Source organism: Pimephales promelas, chromosome 19 (assembly GCF_988280905.1).
Source record: "Pimephales promelas chromosome 19, fPimPro1.hap1.1, whole genome shotgun sequence".
In the NCBI taxonomy this organism is placed as follows: Eukaryota; Metazoa; Chordata; class Actinopteri; order Cypriniformes; family Leuciscidae; genus Pimephales; species Pimephales promelas.
In genome coordinates, this window is record NC_142787.1 from 7,631,398 (window position 1) to 7,644,243 (window position 12,846).

Genomic DNA, 12,846 nt, shown 5'->3' on the forward strand with positions numbered 1-12,846 from the left:
TAATATCTGCAAACATATGGTATTTTTATTAGAGTAAAAAAGTTCACATTGTTCACATTGTTATAAGCGTTTGACCACCACATTTGACTGATCATTGCAAAAAAATGTGTTTATGTATATACTCCATTCTATATACAGTACCAGTCAAAGGTTCGGACACAAGAAAGGGAAAGCGTCTCAACTTTTGACTGTTACTATATTGTAATATGCACAAAGAATATCGGCCGACGTGTTGACAGACTTTTTTTACTCCCTAATATTGGTATCGGCCCTCTAAAATCTATATTGCTCTAATAAAGGTCTGCTGCATTACAAAGAAAGCACAGTCCATGAAAAACTTGAACACAATATTGGCCTTTGAAATGGATAAATTAGTTTCTTGTGCTTAAGTAATTAAGGCCCTTAACTTTTCTTCAAAACTAAGTAAACTGGCACTAATATAAATTAAAATGGATTTTTGATTGCACTCACCCTCTTTGAGCCGATCTCCCTCTGCTTTAGTTTTTTTTTGTCTTTCAGATCCAGCGAGATCCACCAAGTGCAGTTTGGAGACCATGACATCACTCCTTTTCAAAACAACAAATTTCTCATTTTAAGTTAAAGATTTATACACACACACACACACACACAAACACACAAACACACACGCATGTATATATGGGCCATTCTACAGAACAGGTGCAAACTGTTGTCCCACAACCAAAAAAAAAAAACACTAGAAACACTAAAATGAATTTAAGTATTAAAAGATTAATGTTTACAAAGATCATTCTATTCTCTATTGAATCGCACAATAATATTTAAAATATCAGTAAACTATGTATATAAATGTATGATGCAGTGTTTCCCTTAGAAATTTTTTCAGCAGCGGTGCTGTTAGGTGCCGGAGGTTGTTACCAAGCCGCGGTGGGCGGGGCGGGGCTGTGGGCAGGGCGGTGTGCGGTTTGGGGAATTGCACCTCCGGGAGAATTTTTTTTAAATAACCCCTTCAACCATGAGTTTGAAAAATGTATAAATACATTTTCCATACACATTAGATCCAACTGCATGACAAGTTCCGTCATTACGCTTATTCACTGCGTCCTAAACCTACGCCTTTGTTATTGTAAGAGGTTAGCGACCCCTAGCGGCGGAGAAAAATACATAATGTAGTTTTAATGATATTTTGACAGTTAAGAGGTCGTTATACTATAAAAAATAACCTGTAAGTTTTAAAACTCTAACTAAAATGTAGAAATTGATAGGGGAAAAATGAAACGTCACAACCCAGAAAAAGATTATTTACAATTTATTGAACATTTTTTCTTAATGGCAAAGGCCACACCCAATCTGTGAGCACTTAATTTTTCTGGGTTTTTCAGATGTGTGTGAGTGACAGTGATACTATTTTATGTTTTTGCAAGAAGCCTTATGCTCATCTAGCCTGCATTTATTTAATCAAAAATACAGAAAAAACAGTAGCCTAATATTGTGAAATACTATTACATGATGTTATTTTTTAATAATAAAAGAATCTTTAAAAAAGAGCAGATATCATCATATTAGAATGTAGGGCTGGGTATTGACACAAATTTCACAATTCGATTCGATTTCGATTCATAAGCTTGAAATTCGATTCAATTTCGATTCGATTCAATATTGATTATTTTGGATATCAGACAGTTACAATAAAATGGCTAATTTTCTCAAGGAAATCAAATCTCTTAACTAATGCTGTAAACTATGGGAGTCTAGTTGTAGTAGCCTGCTAGGCTTCATTAGCCTAATATGAAGGTAATAATGAACTGTTTTGTAGCTATACAAACACTTAAATTACACTTTTATTTATTTTTATAATAAGAAGATTATATAAACATTTAAATGGTGACTGTCATAAAAACTTGCCAGATTTATTCTAATATATTCTAAACTAGTGTAACTTGTCACCGTACCAAAATTTCAGTTTTCGGTACAAATACCAGTAAAAATTCATGGTTCTCTGTACCAAAGCTTAATTTAGTTTAAATTTACAAATATTTAAGTGTTTATCACGGTTACAAGTATGGAAACTGTACATCTGTATTAAAAACACTTTACAAAAAGATTAGATAAAATGAGCTAAAAATAAACAATAGTATCCACGAACACATTTTTTAAAGTTGTTTGTAAAGTTTTAATCCGTCAACATTTATTTAATGCACAATGAATGAAGTGAACAAACATGAACAATCAAGTTTTTGTATTAAATGACATTCACAAACATTAATTAATGTTGTAAAAATTTATTGTTCACTCAATGTGTTGATGTGCATTAAGCAATGTTAATGAATGGCATCTTATTGTAGTGTTACCAAACTATACAGGAGAAAACATGTTTTATTTGACTTGACTATATCTAATCTAATCTAATTAATCTAATCTAAAACTGCACTCATATTTAATTTTAAAAAGGCTTTTTAAACCTGCTGAGTTATAAAGGCAAGAATAAGCCTAGAACTGGCACTGATATTAATGACATAAATAGGGATGCACCGATACTAATACCAGTACTTTGGTGTCGGTTGGATACTACTGTGCTCATGTACTTGTAAAACTACCTCGAAAGCACTTTAGAGGCCGTTCACATATTGCGTTCTTTGCGCGTGCTTATTCTTTCCAAAGCGCATGCTTATTCTTTCCAAAGCGCTTGCGCTCCCGCGGCGTCTGACGTTGCTATACAACGAGTTTTATTATGAGCGCGCTTGCCTCGCGCCTACATTTGAAATTGCGAATTTGCATGTGAACGGCCTCTTATGGCAACGTGACATTAGCCTAATCCAAAATATTTCCATATGTGGCTCTTTCCTCCTTTCGTGTCAACAAGTGGATTCAGAGAGAGCCATATCAGCGTTATGAAGAGGACACAACTGTGCACCTTTCAGAAGCGGATTAACCCGGTACTCAGTACCTATAAAAGCTGGTACTGTAACAGTTAATTTTTTAGTACCGACTTGGTACCGAAGTACCGAGTTTTTGACAACACTATTCTAAACCTATTCTAAATATATAATCTTGTGATAAATTAGCCCATTTTACCCAATTCTATAAAAACCTTAATCTTATACAGCCAACTCTTAAATTTGACAGCCTCCAAACAACTACAAGTTGCTTTAACAGCATATGCTAAGATTACATACTTGTCTCCTTTGCGTCGCTGCTCCAGTGATATGGTAAAGATGGCATGTGAGCGAGATGAAGATGCATTCATGGCTGTTGAGCCCACTGTTCGTGCAGAGTTTCCCAACTCAAGACAGCTCACCATCTCATGAGCGGTGAACACATCCTTTTCTGTCAGTCCAACAATCTACACCAAGAAAAAAAAAGAAAAAAAAAAAAAAACACCGGTGGTTATAGAGCACATGAGAATTTACGATGTATTCAGAGGTGATAGCATTGTGGGTAGCGATCCAACGCACTGTGCAGTTGTGCCTGGGAGGTAAGCCCAGATTTGTGGTCAACTTATCACTCCCCCACAATTAGGGTTTTGAAATTAACATCCCCCATCCTGACAAATGTGGGTAAAAATCCACTGTGAGGGGTAACATCAACACACTACCCAAATAGGTGGGCTATGATGAAAATATTATGCTCCATCCCTTTGCATGGTATCACTATCAGAGCCTTTCCCCAAATAAGAGCCTCAAACAAGTAAAAAGGGCGGCAGACTGAGAGAAATCTTCTGCATTTCAGTAACAGGTTAGTTTTTTTTGGCTTGAGTAAATATGCTTCAAATAGAGAAATATGGATATAACTTTCTCTTTTTCTTTTCCAAAGAATTCAATACAAACTCATTCTTGAAGTGAACATTTGTCTGAATTGTAATTAGGGATGTCAATTCACACAAATTCCCATGAACGAATTGTTTTAATTAACAATCAATCCTTACTATACATCTACTGCAGTGGCATGAGCTGAAGATATGAGGTCAAGTCAGGTAACAAACCTTTCATGACTTGAAACAATATCACCCATAAGCACATGCAGAAATTAGGAAATACATTTTTCTATTAAGATCAGGGGCCGTAATCACAAAGAATTTTAAGGCTAAAAGTAGCTCCTAACTGGCGAATTTAGGAGCAACTCCTAAAAATAAGGGGCGTGTCACTCGTAACTTTAGGACTCGTAATTTTTTTTCACTAATAATTATAATAATTCACGAAGCATTTTAGCCCTAAAAGTAGCACCTAAGTCTGGGACAACTTAAAAGAAGTTGAGAGGACTCCTAACTCACTAAGACCTATTCACAAAGGATTGTAGTGACACCAGCGCCTCTCGCAGTCGTCTGGGGTTCGCGACACAAGCGGGAATGCTGCATTCATCTGCAAATAAATCCTCTCCCATTCTCACGCTTCGTTTTGCTTGATATCCCAGTGCCGAATTTCACTGTTATGTTTTTTTTTTCCTAGCACCAACTGGGCCAGCAGCAGGAACTGATCCTGCATCCAGTTGGGCTTTATTTTCCATTTTGGCGAGTTCATAATCCACCGTCTTTCAACTTGTGCAATTACATTACTTCAATAGGAGCAACATTTCCTTGCTTTAGTCTATAGGCTAATAGGATGTCAATTAACCAAGCAAGTGTTAATGCAAGTGTCGTTTTTTCATTATTAGGCAAGTGGAGGTTTTCATTATGCTGCGTTCACACCTAACGCGAATAGCGTGTCAAATTCGCGCCTGACGCATCTAGTTTGACGCTTGACCACTTTGTGTTAATTGTCAAGAGTGAAACTAACGCGCGTAAAAACAAAAGTTTGAAGCAAAATGTACGCATGTGACACGTGTCAGAATCGAAATCAGTTGGCAGCCATTGTTTTTATGTAGACCGAGCATTCATCAAGAGAGTTACCGCTCTGTATTTACTCTGGAGAGCAGAAAAGCGGTGTGGGAATCATCGTCGCCGTATATTTGTTAAGGCTGGGTAAAAATATCGATTCATCAATGCATTGCAATTTTTTTTCTTCTCAATTCAATATCGATTCATCAAATCCTATGAATCGATTCAGCCATCCAGGCCAGTGGCGGCGCTGTGGGCTACACTCTAGTGAGAGCTTTCAGCGTTGTACAAGTCGCGATTTAGCAAAACAGCGCGATGACGGACAGCAGCTGCAGTCCATTCAAGCCTGCACTACCAACATTAAAAGCCGACGCTTGGGCTCATTTTGGATTCCACTGTAAGCCGCGAACTATGGAAGCTTGTTTCCGCCACAGAATGGAAAATAAAAAAGGTAATTGCGACTTTTTATCTCACAATTGGGAGTTTACATCTCGCAATTCTGACTTTATTTCTCAGAATTGCGAGATACAAAGTCAGAATTGCGTGATTTAAAGTCACAATTGCAGGATATAAAGTCACAATTGCAGGATATAAAGTCACAATTGAGTGTTTTAAAGTCACAATTGCAGGATATAAAGTCACAATTGAGTGTTATAAAGTCAGAAATGCATGATATAAAGTCAGAATTGTGAGATCAGCTATTCTGAGAGAGAAAAAGGTTAGTCTTTTTTCCCCTTAGAATTGGCCTGATAACTCACAATTGCTGTTTAGTGTGATCAGCTGTTAAGTGTTATTGTTTACAAAATTATAATTATAATATTAGACTTTTTTTGAGTATGCACATTTTGTACTTCTGTTTGCATTTCTTTTATAACTTGAATGTATAGGAAGAAAAAAATATACTTTCTACTACTTAGTTACATGCACTTTAGAGGTGTTGTTAAAGCACTGTACAGTGCTTGTCACAGTTGTGTTTGTATTCAACACATACAATATTGTACAGTTTATTCTGCTGAATAAACCATGACAGGAAACAAACATGCTGGGTCAATTTGTTCTTTAACATTGGTAATACTGTGCACATTATTTAAAAATATACTCAGGCACTTAATTACTTGTGTATTTACTTATTATTAAATCGATATCGAAGCTAATAAATCAATATTAAATCGAATCGAAGCCTCAACAATTGAAATCGAATCGAATTGTGAAATACCTAACAATACCCAGCCCTAATATTTGTGTCCACCAGACCCTTCGAAGGTGAACCGTTTGGCGAGTTTCACCATTTGCTCGCTCCAGGAGCTGCACTGGATGACGGCCGCTGTCAGCGGTACTTCCGCCTGTCACGGGCCCAGTTTGAAGACTTGTTGTCCTGCATCGAAGCGAGGATCACCTTCGCCCTCATCCACCTAATCTAGCTGTCATTTATTTTTGTTTTGATGATAAATAGAGCCAGCCTTCAAAAGTTATTAACCGGTCCTGTGATTATTTTCTCTCTCACGTTCAGACATGAACTTATGCACATGTATGTTGGTTGTTTTTACATCATAATAATTTCTCATATAATCTTGATATGGAATGAATGACATTCAATACAAAATGAACATGTCTCATATATAGAAAAACTTTTAAGTGATAAAATATTTGCTTTGTTGTTCAATATCCCACCATGCATTTATACAAAAAAATTTATTGAAGCATCCAGATACTTCACCACGTGAGCAAGCAGCTAGGCTCTTGATTGGTTAACGCGGCGCGAATTGACGCCAAAGTTCAGATTTTTCAACTCGGGCGGCAGACGCGAATTTGTGAATGCACAAATAGTACTAACTAAATCATTCGCGCTTAACGCACCAGACGCTCAATTCGCGCCATTCGCGCGAACTTGACGCACGAATGAGGCGTATTCGCGCCTTCCGCACCATGCTCTACACCTCACTCGCACCGCAGGAATTTTTTACGCGCATAACACGTCTTTGCATTGACTTAACATTGAAATCACTCGCGCCTGACGCGCTATTCGCGTCCGGTGTGAATGCACCATTAGGGTATTAGGCACCATTCACATAGCGTCTAAAAATGCAAGGCGCGCCGCGTTCTCCTTTTCCCAAAGCACTAGGACAGTTGCACTCCGGTTGGTTCTTGTCACGTGACCTACGGTAAAAAAAAAAACGTGCGCCATTTAAAATATTGACCTTGAGCGTGCAAAAGACGGGATATGTGCAGTGCGCAGGCCCCTTAGGCTACCTTGAATAATTTCATTCATGACTTTTCTCTCTCTGCCTTTTTAGAAGACTTCACTGGGGCCTGTACAAACATGTCATTATGCATTTTGATGATGCATTATGCATTTTACTTTTTCTTATTATTATTTTGTGTAGAACACAGACATATTTAGATGTCTTGATTTGTTTAGATGTCATGATTTGTTGCGTCTGTGTTATGTTCCGCATGACGGCCGTCATCTAACAACCAATCACTGTGATCATTGCGAGGAAGCTCGAGCATAAGAATAGACGTCATCCATAGCAACGAAGACTCACTCTTAGGTTAGGAGTTGTCATTTTTCCTTACTAAGAGTAGGTCTGAAAGGCGTTGAGAATAACTTTGAAGAGAAAACTCCTAGCTAAAATATTTTTGTGCGATTTAGGAGTAGTCCTAGTGGTAAGATAAAATTCTTTGTGAATACGGCCCCAGACCTGCAAACTCACAAGTGGTGAAAAAGGTGACATGTTTAAGTAATTTGCTATAGGGGGGTCTGGGGCATCAGATCCCTGAAATAATTTTTATGATTTTAACAAAGGAATGCTGTAAATAACGCATTCTGATAAGAAACATTTAGCTTCAAGACATTTGGTTCAAGTAATAATAAAAAAATATCTTGACAATTTGATTCAATATTGATCAAGTTGAGGCCTACCAGGTATAGTACATAGCAAATTTCTTCAAAGAAAAAAAATCTCAATAGATTTTTGGAACCCTAGTTGGTACCGCTTCGCGTCGTGCCTAAAAACGCCCTTCAGCTGTTACTTATTCACAATACAGCACAGCCTCTCATACCTTATAGCTTACAGAATACATTTTAAATGACAATTGTTATTTTGCATCATCTGAGGATTTTTTGGCCAGAGGCTGAAGACTACAGCCAGTGGAAGGAGCTGTTCTGCATTTTTTCAATATTTTCTCATCCTGCTCACCATAGTAAACATGAATGACGACTGTAGAATGCAAACGCCGAATCCCGGACATTTTGGGCGAACTCGTAATCCCAGGCAGACTCACTAGTAGCCTAGACTTGTTTAACTACTGCCCTCTGTTACCGGTAGGGGTGGAATCCTAGGACAACGAAGCAAGTGCATTCTGGGTAGGGATGGGGCCGATCCGATCCAGTATTGGTATCGAGACCGACACCAGCATAATTCACGTATCGGATTTTTCCGATCCAACCTGCGGAGAAATCCGATATTTATGAGCCATGTCTGCGCTTTAACGTTGTCTGCTGAAATGACTCCAAAAGTGATTCCCGCCAGGCCTGCTAGTCTGCTAGCTGGCAGCAAACTGTGGAATGGATATCCTGAACGGAGGCGCAGCTCAATTATAGACTGTAAAAAATAGGGCTCAATGAGACACACAGACCCCCACTCAGGAAATCCATTCCGCAGTTTGCAGCCAGCTAGCAGGGTAGCATTGAGCTACCAACATGTTCGCTGTGTGGAAATGGTACGGTGGAAATACTTCACACTAGAAACACTGCAGCAGAGCAAGACAGCAAAATGCAATGTTTGCAAAGCCGTATTAATTGAACTATTTGTCAGTGATGCATGTTTGCTATTTGCAGTCCAGAAGAGAAAGAGAGATCTCACACGGTGCCACAGCGCGCACAACACGACAGCCCTGCTTAATGAGTGACGACAGAGGACAGAACTAAACATTCAAACGTAGCCTGGTTACACTTTAGATCTGTGATATTAGTTTGATTTCCAAAGATTAAAGAATATATTGAGGTAAAACCATTAAAAACAATAGCCACATTCTGTCTAGCCAAATTCCTTCCCATCACGGCGGTGCGCTGTCATTTCTCCTTAAAACTCAAACTTAAAGACAGAATCGGCAGAATCATCAATTGGTGATTGTTGTAAAATGCAGTCTCAGCTGTTGCTAAATTGCGGGACGCTTTTAATAATAAAAAAAGCTATTAATAGCACAAAATCTGCGCAAGAGATGCTGTTCAAATGTCAAAATGTCAAAACGACCGGCTTGGAGATTAACACTTAAACCGTTTATGTCTAAAATGAACGTAGTTATGGATATAGTTGGGAGAAAATATGGAGCATCAGAAGACTAATATTTCTGCACTCTTTCTTAAAGGGGCAGCAGTCTAATAAACATTTGACGATTGCGCCATTACTGAGAATCAAACAACAAAAGGCAAAGAGAAAAATCACTCTCTTGAATGAATAACTTCAGCTTTAATAAGCATAAATCTATCTATGATAAACTTTGCAGTGCTATTTTACTTTTGATTACTTTATTATAATTATTTTTAGACCATACCTGAATAATGTTAGTAGACCTTCCTGAAATTAAAGCACTGTGTAGGCCTGTATAATGTGTATCTTGGTTTAATTGTGTATCTATTGGTTAATATATATATATATGTGTGTGTGTGTGTGTGTGTGTGTGTGTGTGTGTGTGTGTGTGTGTGTGTGTGTGTGTGTGTGTGTGTGTGTGTGTGTGTGTGTGTGTGTGTGTGTGTGTGTGTGTGTGTGTGTGTGACCTCAGTGTGCTTCCCTAATGTCCACCACAGTGACCCTTAGTAATGTGTGTATATATTTGTTAAAACACTGTGGTATCAAACGTTCATAGAAATTATAATCTGTTACACTGTTATTTTTTGCAATTAATTTAATTTGTACATTTAAATTTAGTTGTTATAATACTTTGTTATTATAATTGATGTCTTCACTATACTGTGTGTTACAAGCTTTGGCAATATTGTAATATGTACGGTCATGCCAATAAAGTGAATTTGGATGGATGGATGGATGGATGGATGGATGGATGGATGGATGGATGGATGGATGGATGGATGGGATTAGATATTAGGGCAATGATCAATCGCAATTAATCGCATCCAAAATAAAAGTTTGTGTTTACATAATATGTGTGTGTGGTGTGTATAACTATTTTGTAAATATAAATACACACTCATGCATGTATATATTTAAGAAAAATTTGCACATATATATTTATACAGAATTAATATTATATATAAATATTTGATATATTAACAACAGATTTTTCTTAAATATATACATGTCTGTGTGTGTATTTATATATACAAAATAGTTACACACTACAGAAACTTTTATTTTGGACGTGATTAATCGCGATTAATCGTTGCCCAGCCCTAATATATATATATATATATATATATATATATATATATATATATATATATATATATATATATATATATATATATATAAATTTTTTTTTTTTTAGTTTATTTCAGCATTTTTAGTTTATTTCAGCATCATATAAAACCAATAATAATGATAATAATATTAAAGCAAACACAGCTCTAGCATCAGAAAAGTATCAGTATCGGCCGATATCCAAAGTCAGGTATCGGGATCGGATTCGGAAGTGAGAAAATGTGGATCTGTGCATCCGTAATTCTGGGAGTTGTTGTCTTTCATCTAAGTCTAGAAAGTTCCAAATTCAAAAATAATTTCACCTTTCTTCTACATAAATGACCCATTATATATTCATCTTTCCAGAGGTGAAGTATCCCTTTAAAGGAGTAGTTCACTTTTAAAAAAACTTTTGCTGATAATTTACTCACCCCCATGTCATTCAAGATATCCATGTCCCAGTGAAGTGCATTATATGGAGAATAATCCTGGAATGTTTTCATCAAAAACCTTAATTTCTTTTCGACCGAATAAAGAAAGACATGGACATCTTGGATGACATGGGGGTGAGTAAATTATCAGCAAATTTTTTTAAAGTGAACTACTCCTTTAATCATTTATCTAAAGCTGGAAACAAAAGGATATAAAAAGATAATTTATGGTGCTTTACAGTAAACTACGCTTCTCCATCCAAGGAAGTGAAGAGGCATTCTCCTCAAACTTTCCTGAAGCTGTGCGGAATCTGGTACCAATTCAAGATTGAATGGACAGCTGGTAAGATCGTCACGGAAATCATACTTTGATGCGATGTCATTTGTTGATTATTGCACGCTGATGAGGCATTAGGTGCAGACGGGAGAAGACACTTGTGTTTGTGCACTAGTATCTGTGTGTTGGAAATATTCACGTGGTAGTTGGCGAAATGCATTGTGCAAATATTGGTTGGTCAATTTCATTGCAGTTTGCTTAATTTAATTTTAATATGTATTCTAGTAAGTGGGATACTGTTGTATTGAATTGGTTGCTTGTAAAGATACGGAATAAAAGTATGCATGGTCCTAGATTTCCTATAACATTTATCTGAAAAGGAAAATTGTACTTCAATGGGAGTGAAGATGTATTGTATATATTTATATGGGTGACAAAATGTGTTAAATTCACAGCTTGACTATTCAATTGTTAAGAGATTCATTGCGTTTGGTTACTTATGTAATTAATTGTGCCTCCCATAGTTTAAATTGTAATTCAATATCTGTGATAAATTCAAACTGAAATAATTCATTTCGAAATTGGTTTATATATATATATATATATATATATATATATATATATATATATATATATATATATATATATATATATATATATATATATATACACACACACGTGTCCAGAGTCAAGTTCTGATAATCGTAGTTTGAGCCCTGCCCCTGTGTGCCTGTTTTTTACTTTAAAAAAAGTGTGTTTTCTGGTCAAATTGTATAAAGCAAAAATAGTCTGGGCTGTAAATATCAGGGCTGCAAAAAGTGAAGACAAATAAAAAGACAAAGATGCAACAGAGGTCTGGTTATTGAGTGAAAGCCAGTTAAATGTTCATGATTGGTACCCCTATCAAGTGAGGATTAAGCACAGCTAAGAAGAAAACATTTGACACTGAGTGTGTATAATTAAGTTTGCTTGAGTAAAAACAATAGGCTACTATTGAGATATTTTATGTGGGGAAGGGGGATCGGTTTGTTAAACTATGAATGGGAAACCATAGAAAAAAAGCATAAATGCCAATTTTTTACGGTCAATTTGAAAGTTAGGCTAATAAACATTCTATAAATATTCTATAAATAAACATGAATTCTTTTTGGCTTGATTATGGCATTTTTTAAGTTACATACAGCCTGCCACCAGTTTTCCTCAACTTGACTTAATTAAGAGGCGATATTTGACCAGCATATCATCAGTATCATCATAAGTGACAGCACAATTCTTTTCTAGCAGAAACTTTGCTCATACAACAAAAACACTTTGTGGTTCAGCATGGTTTTAGATTATAAAGCTCACTTTGATGCCGTCTTTAGGATCCTCTCTGATACTGATGACGGGTTTGTCCTTTGATGTGCACAGCAGATCCAATATCTCTTCATTGTAAATCTATTTATAAAAAAAAGAAAAAACATCTTTGAGTTATACAAAATAAGTAATGAATTAATAAATTAAATCCATAAAGGAGGACAAAATACTATACAAGCTATACCTCAAGGTAAGACACAGTAAGTAGAAATTCACAGTCTGCACATTTAGACTTTTCCTGATAGATTCTTCGTATCACTCGCGGGATGACTCCAACTGTAGGCTCATTCTCTTGTTCAGATGTGTACGTGCCGCCCATAGAGAACGTCTTCCCTGACCCTGTCTGGCCATAGGCCAGAACGGTGGCATGATAACCTGTAATTGCAAACAATGAACACTCATTTGCATTGAAGTTCTCTGATGTTAATCATGCCTAGGGTTGGGTTCAGCTTCAGATGGCATGAACTTGAACCTTACAACACGTTTGCGGAATCTGATGAAGAATTTTTTTTTTAACCTTATTAGCTGAGGTAAATGCAACTTTCAATCCCCCAATCAACAACCCTGGTC

The 12,846-nt window shown here is 36.6% G+C and overlaps 1 protein-coding gene across 1 annotated transcript in view; it reads right to left on the reverse strand.

Annotated features, from left to right (window-relative positions):
• Positions 1-12,846, reverse strand: part of kif4 (kinesin family member 4) — a 148,334-nt gene that overhangs the window by 117,784 nt on the left and 17,704 nt on the right. Inside the window, exons 4-7 of the mRNA XM_039650266.2 lie at positions 12,461-12,651; positions 12,268-12,357; positions 3,156-3,322; positions 472-566 (exon numbers count right to left, since the gene is read on the reverse strand). Of these exons, the coding sequence (XP_039506200.1) occupies positions 472-566; positions 3,156-3,322; positions 12,268-12,357; positions 12,461-12,651 (543 nt within the window). The remainder of the gene's footprint in view (positions 1-471; positions 567-3,155; positions 3,323-12,267; positions 12,358-12,460; positions 12,652-12,846) is intronic.